Raw genomic sequence first — 14,216 nt, forward strand, 5'->3', positions numbered from 1 at the left:
GTAAAGGAGGGCACCCCACAGGAGGTGGGCTTCCCACGGTAGGTTCTGCACCAGCAGAGGATGGGCATGTCTGTGGGAGGACCTCCCCCATAACCCTTTCGTTCACACTCTCCAGACGTGGAACAGATGGCCATCGACTGGCTGACAGGCAACTTCTACTTTGTGGATGACATCGATGATAGGATCTTTGTCTGCAACCGAAACGGGGACACGTGTGTCACTTTGCTAGACCTGGAGCTCTACAACCCCAAGGGCATTGCACTGGACCCTGCCATGGGGTGAGCGGGGCAGGCAGGGGCACTGGTCCTGGAAGGGGGAGGCAGAGGCTGTGGTAGAAGGGAGGGTGCCCAGTGTCCAGCCCCCATTTAACATGCCATCTGCTCACAGGAAGGTGTTCTTCACTGACTACGGGCAGATCCCCAAAGTGGAGCGCTGTGATATGGATGGGCAGAACCGCACCAAGCTGGTCGACAGCAAGATTGTGTTTCCTCATGGCATCACGCTGGACCTGGTCAGCCGCCTCGTCTACTGGGCCGATGCCTACCTGGACTACATTGAGGTGGTGGACTACGAGGGCAAGGGCCGGCAGACCATCATCCAGGGCATCCTGGTGAGGAGGAAGTCTCGGCCGGGAAACCCTTCTCTAGGCCTCCTGGGAGGGCGGGGGACAGAATGGGAGCGTGGTTGCCCTGAGCCCTCTGGTAGGGAGGGGGTGGGCACGAGCATCCGGGGGAAAGGACAGGATATGGCTTCCACTCGGATGGCCACAGTCATTTTAGAGACCACCGTTTACTTCCCTTTTCTCACTTGAGTTGGGTTCTTACAACAAGCCCCTGGAAAATGAGCAGGCAGGTGTCTCAGTTCCCTTTTGGCGGCTGAAAAAAGGCAGGATTCAAAGAGGTTAAGTGATTTACTTGAGGTTACACAGCTGGGAAGTAGCACTTGAACCTAGTCTAGAAGCCCTTCCAGCTCAGAGATGACATCTCTATTCTGGGATAATTAGGGTGACCCTCCATCCCGATTTGCCTGAGACTGTCCCGGTGTCAGCCCTGAAAGTCCCCTGGGCCAATCTTGGGCAAACTGGGACAGTTGGTTACCTTAGATACATTACGCAGGTAGCAGAGGCTGTTATCAGGCTTGCTTGGGGCCAGTCTGTTCTCTCAACCCTCCCAAAAGCTGGGAGCTAGAGGCGGGCCAAGAATGTTCTCTGTGGACAGAGTGTAGGGCCCAACTCTACTTCAGTGCAAAATCATCCCATCATTGAATATGTGCCTGGTTCTGAGAGGGATATGGTTCCTGCCCCCAAGGGGTTTGAGCGGAGTGGGTGGAGTAAACCCACAGATCACCAGACAGTGGATTACAGCCAGAAATGGAGTGTGGAAGGAGAGACTGTCCTCTCTGGTTAGAAGATTCCAGAAGCCCTTCAAAGAGATGCTCTGTGAAGGATGGATGGGATTTGACAAGCAAATCTCAAGAACAGGATAGTCCAGAGGAGACAGGAGTAAAGCACGGAGTCAGACAACTGGAATGAGTTTGGGAATGCAAGTAATGGAGTCTGGAAGAGAAGCTGAGGGGCTCACCAGGGGCAGAGAGGGAGGATTCTCTTCTCCTCTCACGTTGACCGTTCCTGCCTGCCCATCTCAGATCGAGCACCTGTATGGCCTGACCGTGTTTGAGAATTATCTCTACGCCACCAACTCGGACAATGCCAACGCCCAGCAGAAGACAAGTGTGATCCGCGTGAACCGCTTCAACAGCACCGACTACCAGGTCGTCACCCGTGTGGACAAGGGAGGTGCCCTCCACATCTACCACCAGCGGCGTCAGCCCCGAGGTGAGCGGGGTTCCACAGCCCCTCTAGGGACACCCCTGATTCTCTTGTGGCATGACTGCTTCTCCTAGTCATCCACCCCAGACTACCTCCTCTCCCCCGTCTGCTTCCCCTGCCGCCCCTTCCTGCCCCTCAGCCTCCAGATCCCACCCCCAGGGAGCCCCTTGCCCCTATTCTGCTCGGGACGTAGATCACCGCCCCCACCCCCAGTTCCCTGGCTGGTCTAGAGTAGAAGCGTCTGGCTGTGGGCAACAGTGTGACTCTGTCCCCTGACCACAGAAGTCCCCACCCAAGAGTCTGAAGGCTGGGTGGTGTCAGGGTGGAGGAATGCCAGTTCTGTGGCTTCCGAATCCCCAGAGGGGACAACAGGCACAAAGACCTTAGCAGGAGGGAGAGTGGTCAGACTGCAGGAAGCCTTCTCAAGGCCTGGCACAGGGGCTTCGAGGGGTCCTGACCAGCTCTCCACCCTGCCCCAGTGAGGAGCCACGCCTGTGAGAATGACCAGTACGGGAAGCCGGGCGGCTGCTCCGACATCTGTCTGCTGGCCAACAGTCACAAGGCGCGGACCTGCCGCTGCCGCTCCGGCTTCAGCCTGGGCAGTGATGGGAAGTCGTGCAAGAGTGAGTGACAGGGAAGGGCTTGTATGCCTGATGGGGTGGGACGGGAGGGGTCCTTACCTGCCTCCCATAGCGCAGCTGCATCTGTCTGAGATGCAGAAAGATGGAGGGGCTTACCCAAAGTTTCACCCTAGTGAGGGGCAGGGATGGGACTTGCGCTCCCATCCGAGAGCAGGGCTTATCCCGCTACCCGACTCAGGCTCCGGAGAACACTGTCAACTGGCCCATTCATCCCTTCATTCCTTCATTCATTCAACAAGTATCTAGTGAGCACGCGCTGTGTCTGGCACTGTCCTGGCAGTGAGGGTTCAGCACTGAACAAGATAGATGTTGTCTCTGGCCTCATGGAGCTTATAGTCTGGCAGGGGAGGCAGACAAACACATAAATAACTTGAGGTGAGGGTAGGTGTTAGGAAGAAAATAAAGTGCAGCTTAGAGTTAATGATGACAGCGAAGGCTCCAGTTTAGACAACCGTCAGGGAGGGCTTCTCTGCGGAGGTGAAATTAACGTCAAGCTCTCTGTGAAATGAGGAAGTGAATCATGTGAATCATGTACCTGAAGGAAGAGCGTTTCTGGCAGAGGGAATCTATAGTGCCGAGGCTCAGAGGCCAGCGTGAGCTTGGTGTGCTGGAGAGCAGAGAGGCGGCAGGGGGATGGGAGTGGGGCGGCGCGTGAGTGAGGGGAGATGAGGAAGGGTGTTGGATTATATTCTAACTGGAATGAGAAGCTCTGGGTGGCTTAACAGATTTGATTCACGTTTGTAAAAATGATCATGCTGGCTGCTGGGTGGAGGATGGGCTGCAGGGAAGTGGCAGGACGCTGTTTTTGCGGCGTAGGCAAGAAGTGATGTGGCTTAGACTAGGATGAACAGAGGAAGTGGTCAAAAGGGACCTGATTCCAACATATTTGGGCCACTAATTTCACTACTCAACAGAAGGCACTTACTGAAAACATGCTACTTTTGCCCCATTTCCCACCCCTAGAGTGCATAGGAAAAACTCCCAGGGCGTTGTTCCCTGGACCTTACATGCTTATGTGTCTGTCCATGTGATTCAGACCCCCTGCTGTCCCCACACCCTTGACCCAGTACAGCCGGTGCATTGGCTGGGTGGTGGTCGTGTGTGTGTGTGTGTGTGTGTGTGTGTGTCTGACTTTGTGCCCCTCCTTGTGCCTGCCTTAGAGCCGGAACACGAGCTATTCCTCGTGTATGGCAAGGGCCGGCCAGGCATCATCCGGGGCATGGATATGGGGGCCAAGGTCCCCGACGAGCACATGATCCCCATCGAGAACCTCATGAACCCCCGGGCCCTGGACTTCCATGCTGAGACCGGCTTCATCTACTTTGCCGACACCACCAGCTACCTCATTGGCCGCCAGAAGATCGATGGCACTGAGCGGGAGACCATCCTGAAGGATGGTAAGGGCCCCAAAGCGGGAGGTGTGTGGATGGGACCCCCAAGGCACGCGCCCACCTGAGGCAGGAAGTGATTTGGAGCCTGGGCATCTCTCTCCTTGTGCCCTTCCAGCGTGGAAAGTCCCCTGCTGACTGGCTAGCTGGGCTGGTTGGCATGGAGATGAGGGGATAGACAGATTGACTCCTGGGTGACCCCCTTCTTGGCTGAGCCGGAAAGAGCCCAGAGGATGGATGGGTAAGGCAGTGTGGGCCGTCCTTGCCAGCCCTTGGGAAAACTCAGGGTCTCTCTGCCATTGGCTCTGAGCCCTGGAGCTGCATGCGGCGCACAGCCGGGGAGAGGCCTGAGGCTCTGAATCGGCGCAGACACACCGGCACACGTGTGCACACACAGGGTCTGTGCAGCCGGACCTCACGGCCGCCAAGAGCTGCATGCTTACATGTCCTGAGAAAATTGTGTTTTGTGAATGGAATCCAGTTTTTCCCTCTGAGCTGCCCCAGCAGGTCAGCAGTGCACTGTCTTCTGAATATCCATCGGCGTGGGGGCTCTGAGCCTCCGAGTGCTGCACCATGCCTCCCGGGTGTTAGGAACTCCCAAACCTGCACTCGGGCCCCCAGGATAAGGCTTCCTAGCCAATCATCTGGCTGATGCTGGTTACCACCCTTTGCCCTGCTCTCCATCCCCCACCTCGGCTCAGAGAACCTCAGCCGTCAGCAATCATAAGACTTTGGGGAAATCAAAAGTAACTCCTCATCAGGAAAGGATTGGGGTTCCCTGTACCAGGGATGCTATTTAGCTTGAGATGAAGCCTGTAAGTGAAAAATCACTTCCTAACTTACTCATTTTGTTAGCTCAGGATTTTTAGGCCTGGGATGTGGCATCGCACTTGTGCCCAGAGCCACATGCCTATCGCTTCAGCTGTCCACCCCAGCTCAGGCCCCCGACGTGCCTTCTCGAGTGAGCCCACGTGTGCCACGTAGGTTTTCTTGCTGCCGTGTGCAGCTTTGAGAGACCCTGACTCAACACAGATGTGGCAGCACAAAAGACCTCCCTGGCTCCTTCCTCCAACCTCCTATTCCATCCCATTCCAGCCACTGTCTAGGGCACAGGAGGCTCCCTGCATTCCCCACTAACCAAGTGCTCCAAGGTGCAGGTACCTTAAGAGCCAGAGGCAGGCAGATTTGAGCCTCCTTTGAGGCTCTCCCTCCTTGCTCCGCCCCGCCCACTGCAGGCATACACAATGTGGAGGGCGTAGCTGTGGACTGGATGGGGGACAATTTGTATTGGACGGATGATGGGCCCAAGAAGACCATCAGCGTGGCCAGGCTGGAGAAAGCTGCTCAGACCCGCAAGACCTTAATCGAGGGCAAAATGACACACCCCAGGGCCATTGTGGTGGATCCGCTCAATGGGTGAGTCCTCCCACGGCCTTGGGAGGGGAGGAGCCAGGGACTGCGTGGGCCTCAGGACTGGGGGATAAGAGAGAGAGTGGACAGGGGAGGGCAGCCGAGGTGGGATGCTTAGGCGAGAATTGGGCTGAAAGGGGAAAAGGTGTCCCCATCTACAGGGCAATGGGAGTGATGCTCTAAACACATACATAGAAATCTGGTCCTGTCACTCCCAGCGGGCCCTCCCCTGGCTCCCCTTGCCCTTATCAGCCCCGGAGTCTTACAGGGTCTGCCTGCAGCTCGTTTGACCTCATCTGCACCTCATATCCTGCATTTGGAAGTTTTGTCCTCACAGCCTGCTGTCTGTTCCTTAAACCAGCACTCCAGCTCTTCCTCCCTCAGGGCTTTTGCTCTTGGAGTTCCTCTGCCTGGGACTCCCAAGTATTTGCATATGTGGCTCCTTCTCAGCATTCACATCTCAGCTCAGATGCCACTTCCTCAAAGAGGCCCTCCCCACCGGCTGCCCGGTCACTCTCCATGCCATGCCCCTGCTTTGAGTCCCTCCTGACTTTTCTCACTCTCAGTTGTGTGTGACCCTCTTGACTGACTTGTTTCTTGTCTGTGTCCTGGGTGGGACATATCTCTACGAGAGCAGGGGCTTTGGCTGCCTTGGTCTCTGCTGGGTCCTCCAGCGCCAGAACTGTGCCCAGCTCAGTAGGCGTTCAACAGATATTTGTTGAATGAAGGAATGAATGAATGAAATATGTGGGCCAAGGGTGAGCAGGGCAGGAAGACCCCTGGGAGGAGCTCTGGGATGGCCCGCCTGGATTGGGGTCACAGGGGAGGATGTTGATGGCAGGAGTGGCTATGTGGTGCTGACCAGTAGCTGCCCACAGGTGGATGTACTGGACTGACTGGGAGGAGGACCCCAAGGACAGTCGGCGAGGGCGGCTGGAGAGGGCGTGGATGGACGGCTCACACCGAGACATCTTTGTCACCTCCAAGACAGTACTTTGGCCTAATGGGCTGAGCCTGGACATCCCAGCTGGGCGCCTCTACTGGGTGGATGCTTTCTATGATCGCATCGAGACCATCCTGCTCAATGGCACAGACCGGAAGGTGGGCAGGCGTGCACCTCTGTGTGGGTGTTCATGTGTGCGTTGCTGGACCACATTTGTATGTGGGTGAGGCTGTGTGTCTGAATGTGTGGGCGTCTGTGTGTGTCCGGGCCTGTGTGCTTCATGTGTGTTTACCTGTGAGCCTGTGGGTGTGTCCCTCTGTGTGCTTGTGTGCCTATGTCTTGCGTTGTTTGAGGATTGCTTCTATCAGAGTATCTCTGTGACCATGCACATGGTCTGTGGGCCTGACCACCTGTGTGAACACCTGAGCATACACATCGTGTGCACCTCTGCCTGGTTGTGCACATACAGGCAGCACACACTGGCATGTGCCTGCACTGTATGCCTCTGTACAGGTGCGAGATGCCTAGAGACGGTGTAGACGCACGCTCGTTCATTCCGGGGGCTACGTGCTTCATTCATGAGCCCCGTGCAAGTCTAAGCGTGTGGACCAAGCTCTTTCATGGTATATAAGGCCCTTTATGATGTGGCCCCTGACCGTCTCTGTGGTCTTCTTTCACCCTCTGCTCCCTGCATCCCAGCACTTGGAACAGCAGCACTAGACAGCTTTTAAGTCCAGCACACGTCAACGTGCTGCCCTCTTTGCTGCTGCTCATGCAGATTTTTCTGCCTCCACCCAGCTCCTCCTCAACTGGCACAGCACTCAGGGGCGGGCCACCTCCTCTGGGGTGTTGTCTCCAGACCCCTCTCCACCGCAGACGGCCTTGTGTGCCTTTCCTGAGACAATAGGCAGCTCCAGAGAAGGGATCACGTCTTTTCCGTTTCTTAGTGCTACCTTAGTAGGTCCTGGCAAATGTGTGGTGGACGAAGAAACGAATGTATGGATCCTGGCTGTCTGCTCACTACTCTGTGTGTGCGCGTGCGTGCGCACGTGCACGTGTGTTGGAGGGTTATGAATGAACATGAATCAGCCCAAGAGAGGAGTGTGGGCAAGCTCCCCATCAGCGCTTTGCTGGGTTCAGGGTCTGACACTTCACGGTGTGCACCCTTGCGGGCTTCTAGGCTGATGGGGAAGACAAGTCCCACACCCAGGCCGTGGACATATGAGTGTACAAAACACTGACTCCCCCCGGACCTCCCTGAGGCACCCCCACTTGTCTCCCAGCTCCTTGGTAACCTCTTCTCCATTCCTAGATTGTGTACGAGGGTCCTGAGCTGAACCATGCTTTTGGCCTGTGTCACCACGGCAACTACCTCTTCTGGACCGAGTACCGGAGTGGCAGTGTCTACCGCTTGGAACGGGGCACAGGAGGCGCGCCCCCCATTGTGACCCTTCTGCGCAGCGAGCGGCCCCCCATTTTTGAGATCCGCATGTATGATGCCCAGCAGCAGCAAGGTACCCCTGGGCTGGGACTTGGGTCTGGGGTGGGACCTAGATGGGGGGGTGAGGCTCCTGTGGTGGGTGAGGGCACTCCCCAGGGATCCTAGGCTCTGACTTTTTTTTTTTTTTTTTAAAGAAATTCACGTTCTTTTATTTATTTATTTATTTATTTATGACTGTGTTGAGTCTCCGTTTCTGTACGAGGGCTTTCTCTAGTTGCGGCAAGTGGGGACCACTCTTCATCGCGGTGCGCGGGCCTCTCACCATCGCGGCCTCTCTTGTTGCGGAGCACAGGCTCCAGACGCGCAGGCTCAGTAATTGTGGCTCACGGGCCCAGTTGCTCCGTGGCATGTGGGATCCTCCCAGACCAGGGCCCGAACCTGTGTCCCCTGCATTGGCAGGCAGACTTTCAACCACTGCACCACCAGGGAAGCCCCTAGGCTCTGACTTTTGAGACTCTCTAGAAGAGAGGCCCCCACCCCAATTTGACCTTCTGTGTTCCCCATCTTCCCCCCGCCCCATGCCTGCATCTCCTCTTCCTCAACCCCTCCATATTTCCTCTTTCTGTCTCCTCCTTTTAATGCGTCTCTTCCCCCGGCCTCTCATCTCCCCTCTCTGGCCTTTCCTGACCCTGCTGCAACCCATCCCCTGTCCTCCCCCTCCTTCCTCCTCCCACCCGTGACCCCTCCTTCACAGTGGGTACCAACAAATGCCGGGTGAACAATGGCGGCTGCAGCAGCCTGTGCCTGGCCACCCCTGGGAGCCGCCAGTGTGCCTGTGCTGAGGACCAGGTGTTGAACGCAGACGGTGTCACTTGTCTGGGTACGAGGGGCCCAGCTGGGGTGGGAGGTGGGGGAGCAGACCCCAGCAGGAAGAGGCCACAGTGTCCCCGTCGGAGATGAAGGAGGCAGAGAGGGCCCTGGGGGGTAATAAGAGGTGAGGGATGGGGTGAGAGAAGAAGGCTCTGGGGGCTGGAGGGTGTTTAGGGGTGACCGGGGGGTGGGAGGTTTGGGAAGGCATGAAGATCAGGGGAAACCAAGTGAGGAGCAGGACAGCTATGGAAAGAGAAAACCATTAACTTCTTTTACATTTATTTCCGCATTATTAAAGTTATACAACAATAGTTCAAAATACTGGAAATTAGAGGAGAGAAAAAAAGCCCAATCTCACCAGCAAACACCACTATATTGTTAGTATTTTGGTAAAGGAACACCATCCTTTTTTCCTTAGGTGGGTTTTTACATGGTTGGAATATACTGTATATAAATGTTTTCTGCCCCTTTTGGCTCATATATGTCACAAATTTTCTGTGTTATTATTGCATTATTTTAAATAGCCCTATTTTTTAATAAAAGCGGGTCATGCTCATTGTAAAAATAAACAGTATAGAAAAATACAAAAGAGAAAGTACAAATCACCCCAAATTCCACCACCCATAGATTCCACTGTTACCACTTCAGTGAACAACCTCCCAGTTTCTCTATATATTTACTTTTGCTTAAATGGAATCGTGCTGCACATGCTGTTCTGTTTCCTGCATTTGTCACTTGACAGTGTGTCATGAATACATCAGCAGAATTTCTAATGGCCAAAATATATTTCATTTGGTAAACATCCCATAATTTACTGAACCATTTCTCTACTGTTGGATGTTTAGGTTGTTTCCAGTTTTTTGTTGTAATCACTGCCAGCATTTATTGAACACAGACTATGTACTAGGCATGGTTATAAGCAGTCCTCATGCAGTAACTTATTTACTCCTTAAAATATTCCTGTAGGGAAGGTATTTTTATTATCCCAATTTATAGATGAAGAAATTGAGGCCCAAAGTTAGAGCAGGGGTTTGAACCCAGGAACCCTGACCCAGAGTCTGTTTATTAATCACCTGCTCTGCTATTTCCTATAGCTTCATGCCTTCGCATATTCTGGATGATTTCCTTAGGATAGAATCCCAGAAGTGAAAATGGGTCAGTGGGCCATAGCGTACACCTAAGAGTGAGTGACTGAGGCCAGGTGCAGGGCAAGAGGATTGGTGAAGAGGAGCTTAGAAACTGAGGGGCCAGCGTAATGGAAGAGTCACCTATATGGACGTTGAAATCACCAAGAATGAAGAGGGAGTGATTATGGAGAAAGTGACTCTGAACCAGGAGCCAAAAACCCTTAAGGATGCTGGGGAGTAGCCTTGGGTCCTTTGAAGTAGGGGTTCTTATAGTCTAGTAATGTGAAAGTCAACACTGATTTTTCAGAGGGGAGAGAGGGAGAATGGTCGGGAAGCAGAGGTGAGGAGCAAGGCGGACACATACGGCCTCCAGGTCCAGTGGTCCTTGGGACCCACAGGATTAGAGGGGGTGAGAGATGGGTCAGAAAGGCATGCACAGAGTAGTGGGGTCCAGGGCCAGGGACTGACGTGGGCGTCCTGGGCTTCCTGAGCTTACCCTGTGCAAACACAAAGGACGAAGTGATTTCACTGCTGATAGCCGAAGGCAGATGGCGGTGGTGAGGTGTGAGTTTTCACTCCTGCCGGTAGAGTTGATGCATTTTTGAAGGAAAAAGTCCAGGGACCAGAGCGGGGTCCGGGGATCCTGGAGATGACTTCCAAGGGGCAGTTCATGGAGATGGCAGGGAGGGGCAAGGGGCGGTCTGCTCGGTGGGGACAAAAGGATGGGGGGCTCTAGGCTCTCTTGGAAGCTTCTTTATTCTCAGACCACATTGCAGTACTGGAAGCAGCAGAGCAAACATCACCCTTGTGGCCTGAGAAAGAGTTGCAGTTTCCATCCAGATAATTTCTTCACGAAGAACTATGCACTAGGAAAGATTACTGTGTATATTATTTTAAAATCATAAAACAAGCAAACAGAGGACAGGGGGCTCAGCACCTGTCCGTGACCTGGGTCTGACTTTCCCCCTCACGCCTCGTGGTGCCCACAGCAAACCCGTCCTACGTGCCCCCACCCCAGTGCCAGCCAGGCGAGTTCGCCTGCTCAAACAGCCGCTGCATCCAGGAACGCTGGAAGTGCGATGGGGACAACGACTGCCTGGACAACAGCGACGAGGCCCCCGCCCTCTGCCGTGAGTCCCCGCTGCACAGCCGGCCCTTGGGCAACAGCTGGAGAGCTGGGGGCCCCTCCCTCTGGCTGACCCCTGACCTCTCCCTCCCCAGATCAGCACACCTGCCCCTCGGACCGGTTCAAGTGCGAGAACAACCGTTGCATCCCCAACCGCTGGCTCTGTGACGGGGACAATGACTGCGGGAACAGCGAAGACGAGTCCAATGCCACTTGTTCAGGTGTGGGAGGGGCGTGATCACACCGGCACCCCTCAGTCACCAGGGCAGGGCAGGCGGGGGAGCCAGGCTTGGGAAGACAGAGGGGCCTCAGGGAGAGAAAGGAGCACGGGGCACCCAGGGCAGAGGGGAGGGAGGACAGGGTTGGCTGGGAGGCCCGTGCTTGCAGGGGATAGAGCACAACTCTAGGTTGGGGATGACAAGCGAGGCGGGTGGATCTTCTCCTTGGAGGACACCAGCGACCCCTCGAGAGATGGGGTGAAGCGTCCGGTGTGAGACCACGTAGGTGATTTTGAATGATGTCTCTAAGAGGAATAGCTTTGAGGTCCTTGGGGAGACTTCCAGAGAGGCAGAGAATAATAGCAAAGAAAATGAAATTAAAGAGGGGACTCAGCTATGAGCACTCACGCCCATCCCTGTCCCCAGCTCGCACCTGCCCACCCAACCAGTTCTCCTGTGCCAGTGGCCGCTGCATCCCCATCTCCTGGACGTGCGATCTGGACGATGACTGTGGGGACCGCTCCGATGAGTCAGCCTCATGTGGTGAGCAGGACAGCAGGAAGGCCAGGCTGGCACGGGGAGGGAGGGCCCACGAGAGCGTGCCCTGGGGTGGGGGTGCTGGAGAGACCCTGCAACTTAGTACTTGGGTGGCCTTGAGCAAGTTACTTGATCTCCGTGGGCCCCTGTGAGTTTCATCTGCAGAGTGGGGATAATACTGGCACCCACGTCACAGCACTGACGTAGGGGTTCAGTGAGATCATGCGTGGAGAGCACTCAGCACACGGCCTGCGTTTGGTAATTAGTTGCTTGAAAAAAGGATGCTTAGAGGGATAGGAGTGAATGGGCAGAGTTCCAGGCCAAGGCACCTCCACTTAGCCTTCCCCCCCCCATCCGGCTGGGCTGAGGGCTGCTGGTTATGGGAAGGACCCAGCACCCACCTGCTTGGTGCTGTGATGCTAAATAATCTTGAGGACCCTACTCAGCTACTCTTTCTCCCTGACAGCTTATCCCACCTGCTTCCCCCTGACTCAGTTTACCTGCAACAATGGCAGATGCATCAACATCAACTGGAGATGTGACAATGGTAAGAACTTGTTTCCCTTCACCTGCCCTGATTCCTAGGAAAGCTAGAAGCCACAGCCAGGCCCTGGGTGGCAGGTGAAGGGGTTTTAGAATCAAGCCAGGGCCTTCCTCCAGTTCACAGAAGCCCCCCTGGGTTGTCTGGGAGAAATAAGGACAAGCTAGAAACACTGTGGGGGAACCAAGATGGACCCAGGGGATACCCCGCCCATCGCCTGTCAGTGCCATTCCTCCCCGGGCAGGGCCTGAGCTGCCCATCCTCTGGCAGAGGCTCAGGGGCCAGGGAGAGATGAGCAAGAAGGGCCAGAGGGGCAGAGCAAGGAGAGTCCATGCCCAACTCCATTCTCCCTGCAAACCCCGCCTCCTGGGGTCCCTCCAGGCTCTGGCTCCAGACTCGGGAGCCCACCTGGCGGTCAGCCCTGGACCAGGTGATGTCAGCCATGGGGGCCAGGGGACTGTTGTGTCTGTGCCGTCTTGGGGCTCTGGTCGTGTCTGGTGTGGTGTTGTGACGTGTTGCAGCAGTGGCTCGAGCCCTGGCTAATGTGTGTGAGGATGTATTGGGTCAGCCCCATGTTGCCCCTCATCTTTGCTGTGTCTCGTGTGCCAATGGTTGCCTTGGCGGTTTCTGTGTTTCAGAGAAGGATTGTGGGGACGGCTCTGATGAAAAGACCTGTCCTGAGCCTGCCGGTCAGTGCATAGAAGCACATGCACCATCTCCCCTAGAGCCCCAGCTGGCCTTGGGCCTCCTCCCAGGAGCCCCATGCAGCTCCCCTCCCCAGAGCTCCTAGGATGTGAAGGAAAAGCAAAGAGAGAAAAGAGAGAGGAGATGATAGAAGGAGAAAGAAAACAGTGAAAGGGAAAGCAGAGAGGGCAGAAGGAGCCTTTCACAGGAGAGATGACAGAGAGGTGGGGACAAGAAGACCAAGACATGGGGGAAAGAGAGCGTCAGAGATGCAGAGGCAGCTGGAAAAGAGGCAGGAACACAGCCCAAGGGGGACGGCCAAACCCGTCTTCTCAGGCGTCTTGAAAATGTGAAGGGAAGTCTGGTGGCCCCCCCACGAGGCCTAGAAAGCAGGACATTGGCTCAGTCACCCTGATGCCTCCAGGAGGGGCCCCCCCGGCCTTTCCAGCTGCAGGCAGTGCCCCTCGTGAGCCGGGAGCCCAGAGCTTGGGGCCGGTGATGCCCACACTCAGGGCGGGGCCTGATTAACACCTTCCCTCCCCAGCAGAGAGGCCTCACCTATACTCCGCCCACCTTTGTCCCTCCAGAGCCAGAGAAATCCCTGCCTTTCCCGCAAAGCAAGCGGACCCCTGTTCCCACACCCTGCTGAAACGGGAAAGGAATGAGTCCCGTCCCCAGCCCCAGCCTTCCGAGACTCAGGGAAGGGCCCTCCTGGAGCCCGCCCTGCCTCTCCCTGCCCCCATCGCGTGGGCCATGGTGCATGCTGCAGTCTATGCAGTTTCTGTGTCTTTTCTGTTTTTTATTTTCTCAGTGGGAGGGTTGGGGTGGGTCGAGGGTGGGAATGGGGAGGTGGGAGTGGGGGCCCCATGCTGGGGTCATAGAGAAGGCCACTTGCTGACCCCCTGCTCTCCTCTTCCCTTCTTGCCTCCCCCCAGACAATGACTGTGGGGACAACAGTGACGAGGCCGGCTGCAGCCACTCCTGCTCCAGCACCCAGTTCAAGTGCAACAGCGGGCGCTGCATCCCCGAGCACTGGACCTGCGATGGGGACAACGACTGCGGGGACTACAGCGATGAGACACACGCCAACTGCACCAACCAGGGTGGGCGCCTGGGGACCGGTGGGCTGGGGACCGGACCATCCACCATCCATCCACCCTCCCCACTGCGTGTTGCCACCATCTGGGAACCAGAGATAACCCAGACGTGGCTCTTATCCTTCAGCAGTTTCCAGTCCTGTGGGAGAGGGAGGTTGTCGACAAATCATTGTCACACGCTGTTAAGATCTCAGGCTTTGCAGTTGGGTGGCCTTGGGTTTGAGCTCCATCTCTGCAGCTTACTATCTGGGTGGCCTCGAGCAAGTTATTTAATCTCCATGGGCCCCTGTGAGTTTCATCTGCAAAGTGGGGATGATAATAGCACGGGCATCATCATGTTGATGTGGGGCTTCAGTGAGATCATG

The 14,216-nt window shown here is 55.7% G+C and overlaps 1 protein-coding gene across 1 annotated transcript in view; it reads left to right on the forward strand.

Annotated features, from left to right (window-relative positions):
- The window catches only part of LRP1 (LDL receptor related protein 1), a 79,731-nt gene that overhangs the window by 24,284 nt on the left and 41,231 nt on the right, over nucleotides 1-14,216 (forward strand). Inside the window, exons 7-20 of the mRNA XM_068559841.1 lie at nucleotides 116-278; nucleotides 388-610; nucleotides 1,645-1,834; nucleotides 2,308-2,451; nucleotides 3,630-3,866; nucleotides 5,093-5,273; nucleotides 6,146-6,368; nucleotides 7,523-7,724; nucleotides 8,406-8,531; nucleotides 10,638-10,778; nucleotides 10,870-10,995; nucleotides 11,419-11,535; nucleotides 11,996-12,076; nucleotides 13,690-13,857. Of these exons, the coding sequence (XP_068415942.1) occupies nucleotides 116-278; nucleotides 388-610; nucleotides 1,645-1,834; nucleotides 2,308-2,451; nucleotides 3,630-3,866; nucleotides 5,093-5,273; nucleotides 6,146-6,368; nucleotides 7,523-7,724; nucleotides 8,406-8,531; nucleotides 10,638-10,778; nucleotides 10,870-10,995; nucleotides 11,419-11,535; nucleotides 11,996-12,076; nucleotides 13,690-13,857 (2,322 nt within the window). The remainder of the gene's footprint in view (nucleotides 1-115; nucleotides 279-387; nucleotides 611-1,644; nucleotides 1,835-2,307; nucleotides 2,452-3,629; nucleotides 3,867-5,092; nucleotides 5,274-6,145; nucleotides 6,369-7,522; nucleotides 7,725-8,405; nucleotides 8,532-10,637; nucleotides 10,779-10,869; nucleotides 10,996-11,418; nucleotides 11,536-11,995; nucleotides 12,077-13,689; nucleotides 13,858-14,216) is intronic.

This window comes from Eschrichtius robustus, chromosome 13 (assembly GCF_028021215.1).
Source record: "Eschrichtius robustus isolate mEscRob2 chromosome 13, mEscRob2.pri, whole genome shotgun sequence".
Classification (NCBI taxonomy): Eukaryota; Metazoa; Chordata; class Mammalia; order Artiodactyla; family Eschrichtiidae; genus Eschrichtius; species Eschrichtius robustus.